This window comes from Episyrphus balteatus, chromosome 4, assembly GCF_945859705.1.
Source record: "Episyrphus balteatus chromosome 4, idEpiBalt1.1, whole genome shotgun sequence".
Taxonomy (NCBI): Eukaryota; Metazoa; Arthropoda; class Insecta; order Diptera; family Syrphidae; genus Episyrphus; species Episyrphus balteatus.
In genome coordinates, this window is record NC_079137.1 from 28,572,835 (window position 1) to 28,595,792 (window position 22,958).

The 22,958-nt window shown below is 31.9% G+C and overlaps 1 protein-coding gene across 1 annotated transcript; it reads right to left on the bottom strand.

Annotated features, from left to right (window-relative positions):
* Nucleotides 1-1,743: 1,743 nt before the first annotated feature.
* On the bottom strand, nucleotides 1,744-20,536 carry LOC129919579 (transient-receptor-potential-like protein). Its single transcript, XM_056000508.1, has 14 exons — nucleotides 20,110-20,536; nucleotides 18,597-18,763; nucleotides 14,032-14,269; nucleotides 13,537-13,679; nucleotides 13,207-13,387; nucleotides 12,951-13,139; nucleotides 12,649-12,883; nucleotides 12,309-12,582; nucleotides 11,861-12,253; nucleotides 8,374-8,569; nucleotides 8,149-8,313; nucleotides 7,853-8,072; nucleotides 2,814-3,162; nucleotides 1,744-2,747 (listed from the first exon to the last, which is right to left on the bottom strand). Exons 1-14 carry the CDS (start codon nucleotides 20,137-20,139, stop codon nucleotides 1,889-1,891), a joined length of 3,639 nt encoding a protein of 1,212 aa, XP_055856483.1. The 5' UTR covers nucleotides 20,140-20,536; the 3' UTR covers nucleotides 1,744-1,888.
* Nucleotides 20,537-22,958: the final 2,422 nt, after the last annotated feature.

The window sequence follows — 22,958 nt, forward strand, 5'->3', positions numbered from 1 at the left end:
TATAATTTGGTAGGATTTCTGGAGAATTTTGGTAGGAATTTTTTTTCACCAGTGGAAATCGTTATACCCCATTAATAAGTAACTTATCTAACCAAATACATATGTATTTTAAGTTCGAAAACGTATTTGTCATTTTAATTATTTAAGTATTATTGGAGTTAATTTTCGATAACTTTCCTAAATAGTCCCTGAAACAAGCCAATATTTTCGGTTGTATTTTGCTGTGTTGCATTAAATTTACATTTATGAACTCAGCCTTAATTTCTTGAAAGTTATAACTAGATTTTTTTCAGCGATGCAAATGTAGTGTAGATTTTTAGTTTTAGTGTTAGTGTAAATTGTGCTGTAATTTTTTCATTTTTCAAGTTATTTCGATAACATCGATCCTATTTCTTATAGGAAGAATTAAAAAAAAAAAATATCTCACGTATGTTCATATCTTAAACTATTTATAAACAAAAAACAAGTCGACTAAAGAAATGTTTGCATATGAGTAAGAGCAAAATATAATTATTATTTCTGAAAACGTCTCTTAATTCTATGTAAAGTGTAGGGTAGGATGGTATAAGAGTGCGCGGTTGATAAGAGTGCGCAAGGCCATTTTCTACGGTTTGAAAGGGAATATAAGACTGAATGCACTTATTTTGGAAAGATCTAACTGAGTTTGATCTGCTGTCAAAATTTCATGCAAATGTGTTTGTAAACAGAGGTGCTAGTTAAGTTTAAGTTTTTTAGCACTTTTTTTTCCAATATTTCTTGCCAAACAAATTAAATTTTCCGCTTAACAACAAAAAATAGCAATAAACAAAGTATGGGACATTAAAAAGTCGACAAAAAGAAACATTTGAGGAACACGTAAGACTGGTCATAAAGTGCATTGTGAAATATATATATATTCTTCGATTACATGTCTGAGCGTGTAAGAGTGCGCACCATGATGATGTATAAGAGTGCGCGGGTTATAAGAGCAGTAAATGCTATCCAAGGCTTCAAAATAACTGGCAATTGTCCATATACCAGCAAACAGCAGCTAGAAAAAGCAATTGCAACCAAAAAGAAACCAAATAAAAGTTTTACAAAAAACAAGCTAATGAGAGTAACTAGGAAATATTGAAATTTTCTCGGAACCATTAATCGAAGACTAAATTGATTGTTCCTCATGCAAGGAGTGATGGGTTGAAAAATATTCTGTTTATTTAAAGATAGGAAATTTTATTTGCGACTTTTGTGCGAACTTACACCTGTGCGCAGCTGCGCACTCTTACAAACTAAGCCGCGCACTCTTACACAATAGGATGTATAAGAGTGCGCAAATTTCCTATTGTGGTATTTTGTTTATAACTTTTGAATTAATACATTTTTGTTACCAGTTTTAAGTTTTTTTCGTTGCTTTGATTATAAACTAAAAACTATATATAAAAAAAGTAGTTAAATTCTTTTTGTTATTGTTTTATTTGGTATTTTGTCTAAAATGCGCACTCTTATACCACCTTACCCTATGTGCGAAAACAATGCAGTTTTCAGTGTCAGTCACTATTTCCATATTAGTTAGGAAAATCTATTTTTTTGCACTTTAATTTCCAAATACCCCAACTTTTTCAAAAATACCAATAATTGTATGCCATCATTCAATCTCACCCAAAAACTAATGCTGGTTCTTTGAATTGCAGGGAAAACGTAAAATATAAGTTAAAAAAAAAAAATATTTCATTTTTATAATTTTTATAAATAATTGCACTTTAATTCTTAAAACAGTTTTGGTATTTGTTTTTGTTGTTTCGACATCATGAGGTATAAATATTTTTCATTCCTTAATTTTATATTAAAAACTTAAATGCGCACATAATCATCCAAGTTGCTATTTGAGACAACAGACAATAATTCAACCCTAAAACCATCCTTGTCTGCCAGTACCTCTTTTGTAAGGGCTCCTTGGGGTCGGTGCTGGCTTCGGCGGTGGCTGCAGAGTAAGACTTGCCTCCGACTGGCTGTCTGTTAAGCCAGCACTATACATCTCCTCCATAGCATCGTCCATTTCAAAGAATGTCACTTCGAAAGAATCCTGGTGTATGGGCGGCTTCTCCGATGGATGCACCGATGATGATAGTTTACTCAACATTGGTTGTTTGGGTGTAGATTTAGCAGCATTACTTCCTCCTTTTCCACTTGCACTTGTAACAGAAGCAGCAACAGCAGCAGCACCCTGTGGAGCAGGGGGAGGTGGATGTTTTTTAATTGCTTTGCCCGCTAGCATCTTAGTATCTGCATTCCTCAAGAGTAATTCAGCTGCTCCTTCTATCCCAGCAGCAGCACTTCCACTCCTACTTGCAGTAGAACCAAGACTTGACGCTGATAGAATCACTTCATTTTGGCTCTTTGTTGTTGTTGACTTGTTGGTGTCGACCGGAGGCGTCTTACGTTGCTGGTTTTGTGACTCTTTGGCCACCATCGTTGCATCGTGCTTCAACGATTGTGGTGGCGATATGAATCCATATTCAGTAATAACTGGGTGAATGTCCGGAGGCATTGGGTTCGTTGCCTGCTTTGATGATGACACATCATCCACCAGCTTACGAACTGATTTTGCATTCGTAATACCACTGTCCTCGTTTGCTTCATCCGTGCCTGTCAACTCAGCGCCAATTTTATTCAACAAATCCAACAGCGTGCTGGTTTTTTCATCCTCGAATTCGATAACTGGTGTTTCGCAACCGGTACCATGTGGGGGTGGTGATAGTAATACCAACCTGTAAATAGAACCAACCCTCATAGATTGACATCTACTCTGATTTCAAAATGAACTCATTTCATACCTCTTTGCCTCCCCGATGGCCTTCTGTAGATGTTGCAAGCTATTGTAGCTCTCTTTGCTGCAGCAGCGGCCGATTTGAGAATTTTTTGCCACTCCTTGCAGAACCAGATTCCATTTATGGACTGCCGATTGATTAGCTACAGTGCGAGCTATGCGACGGAATCGGGTTTTGGGATCTTCATGGACAGGTGGTTGATTGGGTTCACTTTCGATTTTGATTTCGTTGATATCACCTTCACCGTTGACGTTGTTGGAAGATGATTTATTTGCTACCGCGGTCGGAACGGGGGCCACTTGGAATCCTCGCATCAGTCTCCGTTCCCAAATTTTAGCATGTTTGGCACGATGTGCTGGGGATATAGAAACAAAAAGTATGAATTGTGATTAGAGATGCATTTGGTCAGAAATGAAACAATGAAATTAGAAGAATGACAAGTTGAATTTGACATACGTGCCAGGTTGAAAATAGGTTACTGAAGTTCGGAGACTGGAAACTTAAAATTAAATTAAAGAAGATGCGTTAGGCGGAAAAATATTCTGTGAACAGATAATTCCATTTGATCAGAAACGCTTGTTGGGATATCTTGGAGATGATAATCCATAGAATAACTGGCAAAACACCTCTGGGCAACATGTACAAACTTAAGGCTGGGTAAGTAAGGCTATAAAGGCCTTATAAACGCATATTATTCCTGATGGCTGAACATACAACCATCGAGCCGGAAGGCTTTTCTCCAATATTCTGAATGTTAGTATCTTCAGGTAACTACTACTCATAAGCTACTCATTCATACGTAGGTACATCTATTACTTATACCAAGCAGCAGAACTAATAAAGCTCACGAAAAAGAGTTTTATTTAGAAAACGGTCTTTAGAATCCTATAAGTGAGGAAAGGAAACCCAAATCACATGAAAAGTTGCTAATAAAATATAGATCTGTTTAAGAACAACTTGGATTGCAGATCCATCACTGATAAAATTTTGTAAGACTCCAAATATGTTGACTATCAAGCAAATCCAATCAAGGACATTCCGATAGTTTTATTTAAGTAGAAGAGCATGGTTTATTCCGGAAAGAGAAGAAACTATTCAAACAGTGTAAAGTCGAATAGATAAAGGAAATGATGCCTAAAAAGGAATCAGCTAGATAACATATGGCGGGTAGTATGATAAAAATTACTGAAACAGTGCTAATGATCTGGACCATTTCAACCAGCTGCTTAATGGTCATTAGGTCAAATATCTGAGCTCCGAAGAGCTGATCAAAATGATATCAAGATAGACACCGATCGTTAAGCTAAAACAAAGCAAAGCCAAGGACAAAAGGCAAAGATTTTTAAACAAGGTGAAGTTAATATCGTCTGAGGAAAAGATGAATCTAAGATGAATACCATTGCGGCTTAAAGCCTGGAAAGTCTATCTTTTAAATTTAATAAGATAACGAATATTTTTTACCACACAAAATCGTTTCCAATTAATATGTAGATGTGAGTTGTAAGAAAGTCAGCATATTCAGTTTGAAAATTATTTTAATCCTATTAGTCTAAGAGCCCACAGCAGATTTTGGGACGTCTGGTGGGGGTAGTGCCGTGATTTAAACGTCTGGCAATAATTTATTTTTTATCTGGAGGTAGTGGTGATTTTTACTTGCGATGTAGGTACTATAGGGCAAGTTTAGGATTCGTAAAAAAAATCGAACTCGAGATAACAATTTTATATGACATTACGATGATGGAGAATGCCAAAAAAGTGGGTCCGGCAATTCTGTCTGTCTGTCTGTCTGTCTGTCTGTCTGTCTGTCTGTCTGTCTGTGTGTCTGTCTCTATCTGGAGCTGCAGCCTAAACGAGTGAAGTGATTTTCTTCAAACTTGGTAGTTAGCAGTTTTTGGTGATTCCCTAGAGGGGAAATTGAAATTTTTTTTTATGACCAAAACTAACGGTACCTGCCATATAACGAAAATAGAAAAGGTAATTTTTTTCAAAAACGGCTCTAACGATTTTGATTAAAATTTTTGTGTGTAGTACTACACATAAGGGCCAACTTTTTAAATAAAAAAAATATTTTTTGTACCGTTATTAACGGTACCTGTCATAGAACGGTTTTTTTCGTTTCTGAATATCTCGTACAAAATTAACCCGATTTAAATGAAAATTTTTATACAAAAGTGTGTAAGTAAAGATAATATTAAAATTTTAGAAAATTTTCAAAAAACGCATTTTTGGTTTTTTAAAAAATATTTCAAAATTTTTTTTTGAAAAATCAATTTTTTGAAAACGGATCAATGAAAAATTTTGAAATTTAGTTTTTATGTGTAAATTAATTATTTCTTCAAAATGGCATACCAACTTTTTTTTTGAAAAATAATTTTTTTAAAAAACGTCTCCTACAATTTTCAAAATTTTTTTTCTAAAAATACCTTTTTATACGAGAAATAAAATGGCATATTTGTTTTTTTTTTTTAAGATATTTTAAAACGGAGTTTTATTAATTATAAAAACAGATTTAATTTTTTTATACTACTTATGAAATTTCTTCAAAATATCAAATTTTAAATTTCTTGAATAAAAAGCTTTAACATTATAGTTACTTTAAGCATAAGAGCAAGTACGTGCGACCCCAGTCGTGCAATTTATTTAAGAGTTACCACCAGACGGTTATACATCTTGCAAAAAATAATATTCTGACTTTTGTATGAAAATCGCTACTTCGCGAATCTTTAAGGACGTCTGGTAATGCTGCGAATAAAACGTCTGGGACCGAACTTTTTTAGGTCAAGGTATCGCCCTCTATCGGCTCTATATGAATTAAAGTCGTTATATACTCGACACAAAAATCGGAAAAAATGCATTTTTCAACTCCCCATAAACCATAGAATGCCGTGAAATAAACCTGCCAGACTTTTGAATTCTTCATCAGGACGCTATTACCTACAAATACATATGACCAATTTTCGGTTATCCATAACCTCCCAAAATCTGCTGTGGGCTCTCGGTCTATATATCAAAATGTAAAAAAGAATTAAAAAGTGTTTTTAAAACAAAGAAAAAAACCTTTTAAATGGATTAATCTAAAAATATCATTTAATTCCTTGTATGTACATATAACAAAAAATTTTGGATTTTTTTCAAAACCATTTTTCTAAAAATTATTTTCAAATTTTTTCAAAAAAAATAATTTGATAGGTACCTTTGATATTTTTAAAAAATTATTATTTCACACGTAAACCAAATTTTCAAGCAAATTTCATTGCCATTAAGAAATATAGTCTTACGTCCTTATGAAAAAATCAGAAATTAATAAAATCGGTTCTATGGAAGGTGCCGTTAATAACGGTTCAGAAAATATTTTTTTTATTTCAAAAATAGGATATTATTTGCCGCAGAACACTTTTTTTTTATATCCAAATCGTTAGAGCCGTTTTTTAAAGTCATATAGCAAGTACCGTTAATTTTGGTCCCAACAAAATTCAATTTCTGTTTATGGAATAGCCAAACACTCTTAACTACCAGGCAGCGTTGCCGCGAAGAAAAAAGTAGAGAGGGCCATTTAGAATTTTTTTGAGGACCATTTGACAAAATTGTGGGCCAAATATTTTACTAACAAAATTTTCCTAAAAACGTAAAAATGCAATTTATTAAAAATTTTATTTATTCTTTTTTATTTGTTTAAAGCATTAGTAGCCGATTTCATAAACATTTAACAGGCTTTTAAAATTTTAAATGACGTTTTTGTATGGGGCACAAAAAACGATAAATATTTAAAAGGCCTTTATTGGCCATACATTTGTTAAATCTTATTAGTTTACAAAAGAAATTAAAAAAAAACACAGATGTACATTTTAAACTTTTAATTCACAGACATCTTTTAGCTTTGAGCCACTTATTAAAAATAAATAAATAAATACAACTGACGTGAGAAAAATCAAATTACTAAACGAGATAAATTCAGTATTAGGTACCTATTTATGTGTGGTGAATACACGTTGTAGTTGCGATGCATAGCGATGATATATATTTAATTTTGTAAAGCCTTTTAATTATTACTAAGCACCATATGAAGATGAATCTACTAAAACTTGGATTCGTGGGCCATTTCTAATTGGCCCGGGCAAAGGGCCAAAATATAAGATAGGGGGCCAAATGGCCCGATCGGGCACTTTGTGGCAACGCTGCTACCAGGTTTGAAGCAAATAGCTTCAGTAGTTTTGAGCTGCAGCTTGAAATAGAGACAGATAGACCGACAGATTTTTAGCATTCTCTATCATCGTAATCTTATGTTTGATTGTTATCTCGAGTTAGATTTTTTTGACGAATCCAAAAAATCCCTTATAGACCTTATATCGCAGTTAAAAAAACAGAAGAGATAAGCAAAATTTTGTTCTTTGCAATTATATACTGGCAATATTTTGCAAAGCAGAATTTTGAAAGAAAGAATTTTCATTAAAAAAGCAGAACTTTGAAAACCAGACTTTCGAATTCAGAGTTTTGACCCGTTTCCATTTTCTTGACATCAGCCCAGAAATGAACGAGCAACGAAATGAGTAAAAGAGGCTATTGAATCCGGATAATCTTTGATAGTTACAAAGTGTACAATAATGAAACTTGTGCCAAGTTCAACTAGCTTTTCTCTATTTGCTCAAAAAATACAATCCAAGGTTTAATTTCATTGTCTCTCCTTCCATTCTTTCTAAAATTTATCTTCATTTTACTTATACAGAGAAGAGCAACTATAGTCTATCAGCTAATAAACTGATGCTATAACATACAAAGAAAATATCAATAAACAGGAAGTATACTCGAATTTCATACTTCAAAAAGCTCTGGTGACACTTTGTCGTGCGTGGGATGCTGATTTAGAGAATGGTTGATTGAACAATTTGCCAAAATATATTTTCCCAAAATGTGAAGTAAAAATTAATTAAAAATAGGTTAAAATCAAGGAAGAAAACTCAACTTTCTTACAAAACGGATAGCAAATGGTAGAGGTAATAAGAACTCTCCAGTTGGAACTAATTTCTTTTATCAAAATACATACTTACGTTTTTCTTTTTTGGCAGCTGAAGAAACATCCATTCCATTGCTATCAAAAATTTCCAACAGTTCATATCTCATTGTCGAGATATCTGCTTTTACTTCATTGATGTCATCCTCTGTTACAGGAGCCTGTTCGAGCTTTCTATGATTAGCTGAGACATAACGCCAAACCAAAGACCACATGATGCTGGCATATCGATTTTCAGTTTTATTTTCACCTCGTTTCTAATCGATGTCCCATAATAAAAATATAAATTACCAAATTAAAATGTTTAATTTTGTAGAAACCTCACTTCAATACCTGGGATTTTTTTCTTGCAAGTTCCTTGCTAGATTTTCTAAACAATCTTATAACCCACTTAATTGATGGGAAGACATTGAAAGGAGGTGGCAACGTAGAACTATCTTCAAAGTAACTCATCCACAATTTAGTGCGAGCAAATTTCCATTCGGTGTCAGAATGAAGCTACAAAATAAATATAATTTGAAAAAAAAATTGTTACATATTGAAAAAGGTTGTACTCACCTCAATCATGGCATATGAATTTGACATCATGGCAATTAAAAGATTCAATAATACTATCACATTGATAACACTGTAAGATCCGTACATTAAAAGACCCCAAAAGCGGGTGTATGATTTTATGCCAGATAATTCAAAGTTTTCCAATCCAACCATTCCAAAACTAGCCCAAAATAGGGATTGTGATGATTCGAAAAGGCTATGGAAAAATATATCGCTTAATTAATTTGAATTCATTGCTTTTTTCAATAAACAGTTTTGAATCCCAACTTGTATATAAATGAAACAGAAAACATGAAATTGTAACTATATAATTCGCAGTTGCTCTATGCAGCTCGGATTATATGGAGTCTCGATTTATTCGGGAAAATATGCGTCAAGACAAGGTGTAATGGTCATCTTCTGATGAGCCCAACCATTACATCGGGGCGAAACGCATATATGAACACTTTTATGCTGGTTTTTATATTTTTTATATTTTCATGATTTTACATCATATTTCTTAAAAATAATTTATAATAATAAATAAACTGAAAATTTAAATCAAAATAAAAGGTTGCTTTTTATGATTTAATAATTTAAAGTTATTTGGCCACGGGAGCGTATACGTAAACTTTTTTAATAGAAAAATTAGAGTGTATTGTTTCTTCTTAATACATTTTTATATATTACTAGAGAGATGAAACTGAACTTTTTGAACATTTAACTTCCTTAAACACGCCTGTCAAAAAATCCATACATTTAATTTCTAATTTGATTATATTTATTCATCAGAGGATAAAAAGAATAAAAACAATTTTTGCAGATAACACTGGTCAACAAAATTGAACTTTTTTTTGCCACAAGAACCAAGATATACTTTTCTAAAGGTTTTTGACGTGCTAAACTCGAATCAGAAGTCAGAAAAATTTGATTGGCTTCCGTTTTTGAGATATTACCGTTATAAAATGCTCAAAAACGTCATTTTGGCTGTTTTCGAGCTTCAAATTGTATGTGGGGTAATTCATTATAAACAAATTTGTACCGATGATTCTAAGAACAGATATTCTTCTTTCAAAAACTGTTTAAATTTTCCCGATATCTCTTTTATTGCTCGAGATATCTTAAGTTTCAGTTAGTAAGCCAAAGAGAAACTAAATTTAATCTAAAGTTTAAGTCCCTGGACATACAAATTTTGGCACAAGAACCAAAATATACTTTTCTAGAGGTTTTTGAATCTCTAAATTCGAATATACAATCATAAAAATTCTATTAGCTTCCGTTCTTGAAATATAACCGTTATAAGAAAAAAATTTTCTTGCATCTTATAACGGTAATATTTCCGGAACGGAGGCCAATAGAATTTTTTTGATTTCGGATTCGAGTTCAGCAACCCAAAAACCTCTAGAAAAGTATATTTTGGTTCTTGTAGCAAAAAAAATGTAATTTGGTTGGCCAGTGCTGCTTCTGAGTCAAAGACTGGTACTTAATTTTTTAATATCTCGGACAGTAAAAGTGATATCGGAAAGATTTAAACATTTTTTGGAAGAATAAAACCAGTTCTTATAGACACCGTTATAATTTTTATCAAAATGAATTACACCACATAAAAACAAAACCTCGAAAACAGCCAAAATGACGTTTTTCGGCATTTTCTAACGGTATTATTTCAAAAACGGAGGCCAATACATATTTTCTGACTTCAAATTCAGCACATCAAAAACATATAGAAAAGTATATTCTGGTTCTTGTGGCAAAAACCTTGTTGACCAGTGTAATGAATGATATATAAATTTTCTTGTAAAAGACCATTTTTTCACTTGAGATTTTGATTGAAGGGAAAAAAGTGCTTTCGAAGAAATTAGTTTCTTTCCAAAAAAAAATCATGTGTGCAATTCACACGTGGTAGAAGTTATATCATCTGAAAGCTTATTTCACCTTTTATATGACGTATAAATCATATTTCTCCCATGCTTACAAAAAAAAGTAAGAATTTTTTAAGGCCAACTATGTCGAAATTTCAAACTGAGATTACGGTACTTCCTACACTGACTAATGGCTGGTCATTGGCAACAGATCTACACAGGTGTTTTTAGGTATTTTTCAAGTTTTTCAATTTAAGATTGCGTAAATTGTAGAGCCAGTACCAATATGTGTGGTATGTCAAATGAAAGGTAATATCATCAGTATTAAAGTTTAATAAAATGTTTATGTGCTCTAGATTTAAAGATATAACGTATTAAGAAAAAGAACATCTTTTTACCGTTATCTCAGGATATTGAATATGAAATTAATTAAAATTTCGCACAGTTATAGTTTATTTAATTACCTATCTACAGTATAAATTTCATTCATTTATCTATTAAAACAAAAAAGTTACAATCAATTGACTTTTCCTGTCGTTTTTTCGTTTCATCTTGTTTCAAATCACTACGATACTAAAGAAGTTTTCACTTCAAAAAAAACTTTGTTCTATACTAATTTTTTAAACTTACAGATTTGACACGTGTGTAAAAATTTCGAACCGATTTTGCATATTAGTTTCAATGTCATTTTTATATATCAAATATAAATATTATTTTAAATAAAATTTTTTTGCAATTTCCATTTTGTTTTATTTCGAATGCAGTATTGTTTTCATTGATATTTTTACAGCGCTGCAAAGCAGAGATAATTATTTCAACTTCATTAGGAAAACTCGACAGTATTGCAATTCCCCGAATGTTTAATTAAAATATAAAAAAGGCTAAAATGTCAATTATATAAATGTCAATTAAAAAATTTAGAACTTTGAATGAATTCTTTTTGAAAAATGAATTCCCGAACACAGAATTAAACAATATGTTAGTTTTTTAAATATTTTTTTTTTAATATCTATGCCGAGGTATTAGGCGGCAAACCTATAACGTTTAACTTAGCTCCAAAACTTCGTGGAGGAGAGCAAAATTCTTAGTTCTTAAAAAGTCGTATGGAGTTAGAACAGTTTTGCTTTCCGCTGGCGATTTCCTGCCGGCCTAAAAACAGTAAGCAATGAAGGAAGGTTGTTATATGGCGGAATCTTAGACTAACAGATAAAGTCTTTTTTAATAAAAAATAATTTTTTAATTTGGTAATTCCAAAATCTATCACATTCGCTGCTCTAGTTATTCCAAAAATTGGTTCAAAAACTGAGTTGTTAACCTATTCGATGATGACTTGATAAATAAAACTAACTAAGAGCATCCAATTTTACGCGGAACCTGGATCAGCACTTTACTATGGCCACAGCCTAGTGAATTATGACTCAAATTCAAAAACTATTTTTTTATTTTTTGATGTTTGTTCTTAAAAAAGAATATATCAATATCAAGTAGCATATAACTACGGCTTTGAGGAAACATCTTATGACTAAAACTTATTCTTATTTCGAGTATTCGGGTTTTAGTTTAAGAATTTTTTTATTGGCCTATAACGATTTTGAGCCGCCTTGCACATATTTTAATAATACATAAAAAATGTTAAACAAACTTACTTTCCAAACCTTCTCCATTTCATACAAGAATCACCATTTTCCTTCCAATCTGCTTCTCCGTCTGTTCCATTATAACATTTATTTTTCTCCAAGTCAGCAAAATACCACAAAAGCTGATTTAATCCACAAGCAAATGCAAACAATACTAATGTGTATATGAAAAAGAATTTGACAATATCAATGACCATTCGTCCCAGTGAAATTTGCAACGGTCCCAAATGTGGATTGATCGAAAACAAATGAACCAATTTCAATGCAGAAAATATATTAGCTCCAGCAAATAGTCCTTCGGCTATTAGTTGTGGGTCAAAATCATTCCATTTCTCACGCGGTATATAGGCCATTTCTGGATCCTTTTCAATTTCACTCTGTTGTTGAATATAGGCAAAAACTCTGAAATCCAAAGATTTTCAAAAATGTAATAATTTTTGTTTTAAATAAATCTTACCTCAAACAAAAAACACTTATATACAATCCATTTCGTAAAAAATCAATGAAATTCCACATATTCCTCAAATAGCTCTTCATCCCCACATTAAAGATCTCCTGTAATTCTTCCCACAAAAATCCAGCCAAATAACAAACGACTATCAATTCGAGCTTGGTTGGACCATTTCCACGTTGATGTTTGGAAGTTTCTTGTAGATTTTGTATCATGTCATCAGTACCAAATAAACGTACAACATCATCTTCGGCACGTTGAGATACAAGTATTAATATAACTGTGAAAAATTTTGAAAACATGAAATATTGGGAAAATATTGAATTTCTGAAACAGGATACTTTACATAGGAAGAACAAATAGGAAGACGCGTGAATCAAAAACTTCATGAATGGCTTCCGCATAAGTTTGCCAATGTCTGAGTTCGGTGCGATCATGTATATCAAACAGTATAATGGAAACATAATTGCTACTTGAAAAAGTTTAAGGCACTTTTGAACCTCAGTTTTACGGCGAAAACCAGGAAGACCTTGATACCATATGGCTGCCAAAAGTTGTTGAACATTCGGATGAGCTACGAACTTTAAAAGAAGAAAAAAAAGCACTAATTAAGATTCTTCAAGAAACCTTCAAATGTACTGATCTTACTTTCTTCTGCTTATAACTGATAGCTTGTTCCAGAAGACTCAGAGTCATTCGATCTCCTGGTTCATAGCTATGTCCTGGATCATAGTTTATTATTATGGCAAGTTCTTCGGAGGTTCGCGTCTGGTCTAAAAGATCTACCGCAAATTGTTGGCACTGTCTTCGTAATTCAAGGTACTCAGCTTTGCATTCCTTTCACAGGTGAAAAAAAAATACAGAAATTAGTCACATTTTTTTTTTTGTATCTTCTTCTTCTTACTTGTTCTGTAAAGGCTAAGTTTCTTAGATCCCATGACAATTCAAATGCTGTCATAAGTGGGTCGTGCGATGTTAAACTTATAAACGATGGACTAGCTAAGGCTTTGTAGGTATTGACACGAGCAAGGGAGAATCTTAAGGCATCTTCAGTTGAGTGACGAACACATTCTTCACAACCACACCTGCAAGAAAATTGTTGAATAAATTATGCTTTTATAAAAGTTTTTAACAAATGTTTTATTTTAATTAAGTCTTACAAGTGTAGACTCTAAGACATTTTATCTTTTTAAAAAACTTAACTTAAAATCTTACCCTTATTAACTGTACTTACTTGATATCATGAGGAGTTGGCACGGCTGCCCCTCTATCCAAGAGCAGTTTTAAAATTTCAAAATTATTCTTGTGAGCCGCAAGGATCAAGGGTGTAATATCTGGAGCAAACATAGCTGTATTGATGTCAACTTTCTGCCAACTCTATAAGATAGTTAAAGAAAAAGGTTACATCTTCGATGACTAACTGGGTTTGCTTTTGAAATTAAAAAGAATCACAAAATCCATCATGTAAGAAAGTTAAGTGCTTGCATTCGTTGGATAATCTCCTTTCCTTCTTTCTATACTGTAACCAATTTGAAGAACACCCTTCTCACTCTACCAATCACAAAGTAACCGCTCCCCAATGATCAATTAAGGACACACTCTCCACTCACATTACAAAAAGTCTACAACGACTCAAGAGACTCTTCATTCTGAAATTCTCTTTTTCTTTGAAAATTGTTTTATGTGCTAAATTGAAAAAAAAAAATAAGAAAAAAAAAATAACACTTACATACAAATCTCCTTCTGTGTAAATCAGTTCCTCATGCTCCAACAATAGTTCGACAGCTTCAACGAACTCCGCATCTATGGCATGCAACAGAGAATCCTTTGTTTCCACTCCCATAACAACAAGCAGCTCCACCATCTCCAGATTCTCACTGTCTATGGCAAGAGTAAGAGCGCGTCGACCCAAAGGATCCATACAATTGATATTGATGTGCTTCTTGCGATGTGCTCGTTGTAGTACTCTATACCAAAAAAAAAAGGACGACAAATCAAACAAAAAGAAGCATAAATGTGATGTGTGTGTGCTTGGGAGAGTCAAAAAGGATCTCCCTAAGACCGACAAGCATAATATATTGAACGGGTGATTGGCTCTTAGGAACATGTGTACAATCCAGAGGATTACATATCCTTATACCAAGGATGTTCAGCGATACCAGAAAAGTATGTATTTTCTTATGAAAAGTCGTCCTTTTTCTTCTTCCAGGACACTAAGCCTGCATCAAAAATCAATGAAGGAAATCGATGGGCTACCATCGAGGTGGTATACCAGGATACCACCATCATTTTACCACCCTCGATGACAAAGTCTCGTCCTCACCGCCAGTGCTATTTAATGGACAATTTGCTAAGGAAGCACAATGCTATGTATGTCCTCAGAAAGAATAATGGGTGGATGGGAGGATACATACAGTGACAGCAGCGTAAAGCTGATTTAGTAAGTCCTGATCAAAATAGGTTAAGCAAACACAATACCGTCATCTTAAGAAGAGTGAGAAGAAAATATGTATGGGGTTTGGATGTGTTAGTCTTTTTTTTCTTCGTCTTCATGTTGCATGCCTCATTTGAGATAATGACTTAAGTATGTTACGTTCACTGAAGGAAGGCAAAAGGAATTACTTGCTAAATGCTGCAAGGAATTTCTATTAAAATCCAACGGAAGGGAAAATAATAGTGTGTGTCATAGCTACTGTCAGAAATGTGGAGAAAATTTGCTATTTTCTTCGATCCACCAAGAAGCGAAGAGGACAATGATTGATTGATGGTATTTTAAATGTTTTTTTTTTTTTTATTTTTTTAAGAAACGACTCTGTTGGCTTTGTACATTTATTTTTTAATGCGTTTTTATTTGTTTGTCCATGCCACACCGTTGACTTATGATTGCGATTAAAATACGATTATTGGCATCGTTATAAAATTTGAGAATACGATCATAAATGAAGGGCTAAGAGCTGAAGTAAACCAAGTCACAAAAATTGAATTCGGAGATATAACGAGTTAAAGTAAATACGTTTCCATTGAATCTTATGGTGAATATTTTTTCGAACAAATGACAGTTTGAATCAAAACACTTTGGATCAAACTAATGAAAGATTTTGGCAAAAGATTTTGATTTTTTTCTTTTTTTTTACTTGGTCCGTTTCAGCTGTGAAACCTCCAAATGATAAAGATGAATAAACCTATTTTAATTCAAAATACTCCTGTGTATTGATTTATAATTCTTGAAATCTAAGACTTGTGTTAGAGATTTTTTACTGATTGCAACAGCAAAACAACACAAAATTGGATCCCAATAGTAATGATCCAGATTTGCTTGAAACGATTTCAGGGTTCTAAATTTCTCAATTCACACAAATCGTACCTGATCCCTTTTTTGAGTTATAGGTGTTTACATTGTATATGCACTCATTTTGAATTAGAATAACAAAAAACATATTGACAAACAAAAAAACACTATAATATGCTATATTATTTCGGAACGCTTAAATATTATTCGGGAGTTTTATGTTTAAAGTTGATTGAGTAATATAAACAGTTTTTGAGAAATTTAATTTAAAGTCAAACATTTTTTTTCTTTGAACTACATGGTACATGTTTTTTCCAAAATTGAATGCTATGTTTAGTTCTTTGTCAAATCCTTAAAACAAGATGGCAAAAAATATATGAGTTTTTCCGAAATGAAAAAAAAAGATATTCACTTTTATTTTTGTTGTACTTGTTACTAAGAAAAAAAAAACATTAATACATGGTTATTTAATCAACAGATTCGTAAGTTTTAACCACCTTAGCGTGACCCAGATCCAACGACATGAACGTAGTGGTATTTTGGATCCTTTTCGGTTGTTGTTTTTTTTTTCTTTTTGTTTTTTTTTGTAATTTTTAGGGTTTGCATATTTTTTGAATTTTATGTTTCAATCTTACTTTTTCATAATAGGGAATTAGACAAGAACATGAAACATGACAAATTTTAAGAATAGTGATGAAATCCTCTTAGAGACAGAATAATTATTGCAGAGTTATTAACTTTAAAATCTGATTCCTTACATGAATCTATATAAAAAAAACCATCTCTAAATAAAATCTTAAAGATACATACATGCTAGAAGCTATAGATGATAAAAAAGTATTTTCTATGCTCAGAGTTGCAAAGGAGTCTATATTATACTAATAAAATAAATGATGAAACCTTCCAAAAAATACCCCATTTCGTCCTTCATTTAGTATAAAAATAGAGTACTAAAAAATATAAAGTTAAATATCACTGACTGAGGCTGAAACACTGTCACAATTCACGTCACGCTTCTCTCATAATCCAGACAGACACATATGTACCAGGCGGGTGGTTGGTCGGACGGACAGTTTTCCGGACGGTGGGTAGGTAATTGTCGGTTTATCGGACCAAAAGTCAACCCTATGTGAATAACGGCAATGACCGTTATGATCGTTCAAGTGGAATATGCTTTCGAACGGCAAAAAATTAAATAAACATTGTATGTATATGTGATGATTGTTGAAGTGCTTAAAGCAGTAGAATGCTCAAGCTCACAGTATGCTATGTCAGTTTTACTAAAAATACATTGCGGTTACTTGGATTATGTGCATTTAAATACAAAATTAAACATAAAGGTTTGTTTAAGTATGAGGTTAAAATTAAATGAAACTGTATAGTAAGAATGTTCTAAAATACTTCTTCAACTAGTGAACTTCAAACAGAGACTATAAACACCATAGAAAGATAGTTGCATCAAAATATCTACAGCCAAAACTGAAAAATGTTTAGCACTAAAATAAAACAAAACAAAATTAAAAAAGAAAGTGTGTATGTCCAAATGAGCTAGACCTTTCAAAACGATACCCATTGGCCAAGGATAAAAACAACGACTGATGCAAAATGGTTCGTCCACTCTGGCGTATGAGTGTTGTGTGTCTCTCATAAAAGGATATGACATGGCGATTAAATGACGATATAATTTCTCATGGGTGCGTGTGGGGTTTTTGGAGCAAGCTCTAGGTCGTGCATGCGTAAAAACTCATGTTTCCTTTGAATGAGACCTTAATGTTAGAGGGTTTAGGGTCAATTTCTTGAAATCACTATGCACTATCATGGACAGTTTTGGTGATGTTTAGTCTTCGTTTAGTATAAAGGTATAAGGAAAAGAGGAGGACAAAGATTTTATATGCGTTCTCTTTGAAAGCATTTTCTCTCATATTTTTTTTTGTATTCTACTGTTTTCACTTTATCTCTTTGTTGGTATTCATTTTATTTTTTTTTTAAGAATTTATTTTGGGTAGTGGTTGTTGGGATGGGACTATGATGATACTGTATTCTGGAAAGAGTATAAAAATAAAATGATACACAGCAGGAGAAATTTATGGTTGGACAATAATCACTTGACATAGCATATGTTCAAAATGACCAAAACAAAACGTGTATACGCATCGGGTTTCTGACAATTATTTTGATTTTCTTAATGATGTCAAATGAAGACATGGAATGTCAAAGTTATAGTAGAGAGGGAATGATAAAATGTGGGATAGAAACGGTTGGAGTTCATAAATTGAATAATTTCGTCCTGGATAAAAATGAGCATGGTTTATGAAGAAATTTTAATTGTTTATTTCTCTTTTACTAAATCTATTTTCTTCCATTCATAAATCAGATTAAAGAATTGTTTATAATAATAATAATAATACCTAAAATAAATAAACTTAACTAACCTAATAAATAAATGGAATAAAAGAGAATAGTTTACATAATGTAAACACAAAAATTTTCCCCCGTCGTTGTTAGCTGTAAAAACGTACTATGAAAAGTTTAATCACAATCGTTAGAGTCGTGCTCGAGAAATTTGCAATAGCTTGAAAATTTTGTCAGAGTGGTACACTTTCAAAGCGAGATATAAAAAAAAAACAACATTCAAATTAGAAAAATCATCTGTACCAAAATTGAAGAAAATCGATCCACCTTTGGAAATTGGCTTTGGAAATGTATAGATAGACGCACAGATGCCGACACTGGCGGAATTAAGAGATGCCCCTTTTTTTTACTTTTTAAAAACTCGAAATGTTTCTTTGACACGAAACCAATACTTAAGCAGCTGCTACAAGAATTTTTATCAAATCAGAAAATTTCAATACGAACCAACTGATAGGGATATTTTTTATAAAAGAACAGCAATCAATATTCTTTGACAAAGCCCAACAACAAAGAAAGAAAATTGTTTTTTTTATAAGATTTATTTTTAAAGTGTCGCGCGTTAAAGTTTTTGTATACTTTATACATACACTTACCTTCTTACATTTGCGATATCACCCCGTTCAACAGCTAATAAATATTTCTTCTCTTCCAGTAAAAGTGGTTGCGGTAAACCCATTGGCAATAACCCCCCATAACAACTGGGTTTTCTGTTACTCATCTCATTGGCAGCAATTGTTGTGGTAGTGCCATTCGAGCATACCTGTCAAACAAACAAAAAAGAAAAACATAACATTTTGCTTTATATGAGGAACAAACTCGATTAACATTATTTTCATCTTCGATATCAAACGTATACAAAAAACGTTATTATTTTTTTTATAATCGATTTATGTTAGGGCACTGATGGCAGTATTAATGGTTTGATCAATTTAAAAGTCTTTTTTAAATTTTTCCAAAGAAGCTCACGATGCACTCTGGCGTAGGTATGCGTACATTTTTAATGAATTTCAAATGTGGTTCACAAATTTATAGTACATTTTACCTTTATACTGGAATATTTTCAAAAATATTAAATTTAAATATTGGGACTATTACTGGCCTAAGTGTTTCAGTTTTAATCCTGACAGCCACTCTTCCTAACCTTACTAATATTCCTAACGTGAATAATATCTTCAACCTACATTACAAAATACCTACTTAGAAACTATATTATTTAATCAAGCTATTCAATAATATAGTTTTGAATTTAATGCATTTTAGGTTTATGATTTACGAAATACAAGAAAGTTTTGCAAAAAAATAAAATTTGAAAATGACCCCTGTTTTTTTATGTTCCTAGTTTTTTTTACTTCTCAATGCTAAGCTCTAAAGATATTGACTTTCATCTCAATCAAAAAACCTTTCAAAACGTTTCTAATTTTATTGCATATAACATCTACTTTGGGAAAAAAAGGTTTGAAATTCTTTATGCAAAAAAGTACGTATACACCCGAGTGAACCGTAAACTTTTTCGACATGCTTTTAAAACTATAAGCTTTCACTAATAAATGCATAAACAGTAACTCTATATGAACTTTAAAACCATACAAAATTGTTTTTGAAAAATATTATGAATTTTTTATCCCATGATTAATTTTTTCCAAATTAATATTGTAGGAAATTGTGAACAATTTCTTAAAAAAAACAACAAAATCGGAAAATGGTTAGCATTAAATATAAAATTTCGTTTTAGAAATGACTTTAATAGTTAATGCGAAAAAATATCATTTTTATTAAGAACACTCAGAAGAAAGATAAGGTTATCTTAAAACATTCTACAAAAAAAAAAACAGCTTTTTTGTTTTTGTATTTTTAAGAACTTCTCCCTTAAAAATGGATGTCATTTTTAAAACACAATGTGAAGAAAGAAGTTAAACTTTTGAAACACCTATGAAGTGTTCTTGCATTTTTTAGCGATCATTCAAAGTTTCTCTTTGTTTGTTTTTTTGTACCTAATATAGAAAAAATACAAATGTACTCCCATTATAATGAGGGATAAAAAAAAGTCAGCATCCTGTATTATAACAACTACGGTAAACTATACAACAAACAATATTTGACACTTACACCTGGAGGAATCTTTTTCTCGTTAGCCATTGTTGTTTGGTTCTATTGTGTGTGCTCCTCGACGAGTTGAAAGTACTTCCTTCTCACTTCAACCGATGGTGTCTCCTTCTTCTTCCTCCTTCTTTCTCCTCTTCTTCTTTGACTAATTTGATCCTTTAAGGAATTTAGGACGACATGAAGGCGGTGTATTTTTTCTTACAAGAAAAGTTTTTTTTCAAGTCTGGACACAAGTATTTGATTTGACTGCTGCTCTCTTTTTCCTTTTTCTTCGCTTTCCTTAACTTAACTTGTCTTGTTTGATTCTTTTGACACAATGAAGCACATTTTACCAGAATTCCTTAACACTCGGAAATCGTTTTGTCCTTTTTAACAATGACGATAACAATAAACAGTCATTTGTTTGTTATTTCCTGCAAAACTTTCATGTAAACACCTAAAAATAAAATGAATAAGAAAAGGAAATAAATGAAGGCATTTTTTTAGGAAGTTTCCAATAAAATTTAGGTTTGATATTGCTGAAAAGAATTGGATATTTATTTTATTCTTTTATTTCAAATGATTTTTTCTTAAACGAGTACACAATAAATGTAAGATTTTTGAAGATCTGTAACAAGTTGTAAAAGAAGGCTTGAATTAGTTTTGAATATGATTGAAGTTTAAATTATTTATAATGAAGAAATGGGATTAAAGGGGGGGGGGGGGGTGAATTAAATTTTATAATTTAGTTAATAGGTAAACAAGAAAAGGTTTTTTGGTTCTTGTTGCAAAAAAAAGTTCAATTTTGTTGACCAGTGTTATCAGACCACAAACTTTCAAGGATTGATGTTGTGATTTGTCAATGGTCAGGTCATGTCAATTGCAAGACAAATCGAAAATTAAAGTCATTTAAACTCAAACAGCATATCGATTGGGATCATCGTGATCCTCGGAATGAAACTGCCTCACCTCCTAATTTTTCTTTGAGTATCGTCACGTTAATAAAATTTTTCATCATTTTATCCAAAACCAAATACGTTGCGTTTGGTTTATGTTTCGAAGCATGCTTACTTTGGAGCCAACCTTTAGCCGTCAAATTTGTCCGTGGTAAGGAGGAGCCCAATACCGCAAGAATCCGTTTAGGTATTCAAAAAAGTACGTATACGCCCGAGTGAATCGTAAACTTTTTTTTTTTAAATGAATTTAAAACTATAAGCTTTTACTATATCTTGAGGACACTTATAATTTCATACACAGAGTGTTGCTATAATAAATGCATAAACAGCAATTCTATATGAACTTTCGGAAACGTAATCAAAAGTCAGGGAGCAGTCATTATCAATTAAATTCGCCATGAAGTCCTAAAAACCGGATTCCGCATGACAAAAAATTAAAGAGAACACTTTGAACATTTGTTGTAACTGCTATTTAAATTTAAAAATTCTGTGTACACAAAAAAAGTGTAAATTGCCTTGTGAACAAGCTATAACTCCAGCCTATGAACTTGATGGTAACACAAACAGGTTGTTGTTGTTCATTCAAAACCTTCAAGGCAGATAATGTTATGTGAAATTCTTGTAGTGCAAAGCTGGCAAAATGCATTAACAATGCAGTTTTTTTAATACGCTTGTATTAGCTTTGCTTGTAGCTAACTAACTAACTAACAATGTAATTAAATCTTGGAACTAAATTTTGACCCACTTCTACTTATCGTATAGATCTGAAATAAATGTAGTTCGGATGACAACACAATATTTTGGTAATCCAGACCCTGGGGAGGGGCATTGGGGGTCGAAACACTCCAAATCAACTTTAGCCTACTTCCAATTATATCATATTGAAATGAAACTTTGTACATATAATGTAGCTCAGATGACAGATGACCCATGGGGAAGGGCTTTGTGAGCTAATACAACCTAAGTCAAATTGAACCAACTTTCAATCATGATAAGACTAAAAAGTAAAAATAAAATATATAGTTTAAAAAACTAAAAATACTCTTTTATCACGCACTAAAAACTACAAAATAAATTAATTGACTTATTGGAAATGGTTAGATCAAAAAGCGTAGAGCGCATTTTTGTTGCGTGTATTTTATAAAGTTTGAACAAAGCGCTCTACGCTTTTTGATCTAACCATTGCCAATAAGTCAGTTAAATTACTAGGTATATAGTTTTTAGTGCGTGATAAAATCGTATTTTTAGTTATCTAAACTAAAAACTGAATTCTTTAAATTACTTCGTTACTTTATTGGTTCAAAAATATTAATAAAATGACAAGAACTGCTTTTTTCGTAAGGAGATTAGTGCGACCGAAATCCAATCTGTTTTAACTTTTTTGAAATGTCACCTTGTCGAAATTTAAATGTTTTTATTTTATATATTCTAGTTCGTAAGCTTCATAGATAAAAGAAATAAATATTGCAAATGTGTGGATGCATTCAAATTAAGTGAGCAGATTTGATTTGATTTTTCCTAAATGTTCAGAAATCCATTATTTTGTTTTTACTTCTTTTATTAACTTTTATCAACTTTTTGAAAACAAGGTTAATTAATGTTAACCTTTTGAGCTAATTTTTTTAACAAAGAATTATATTCATATTGTAACGCTTTAAAAATTAATATTACTCCCAATTTGTATAGATAGCAACAACATTTAAGAATTAAATGAAGTTAAAAAATGAAACGCACGGGAAGCTTTTGTTGGGAAAATTAAATGAATCGAAAAATTAACATTAAAAAAATGAACTTAAAATTTCACTTCAAGTTAAAACGTAACGTATTTGATTTGCACATCTACAAAACTAATTTATGATATAATTTAACAAAAACAAGATCACTGATCTGATCAGGTATGTTTTATTACCATTTTCG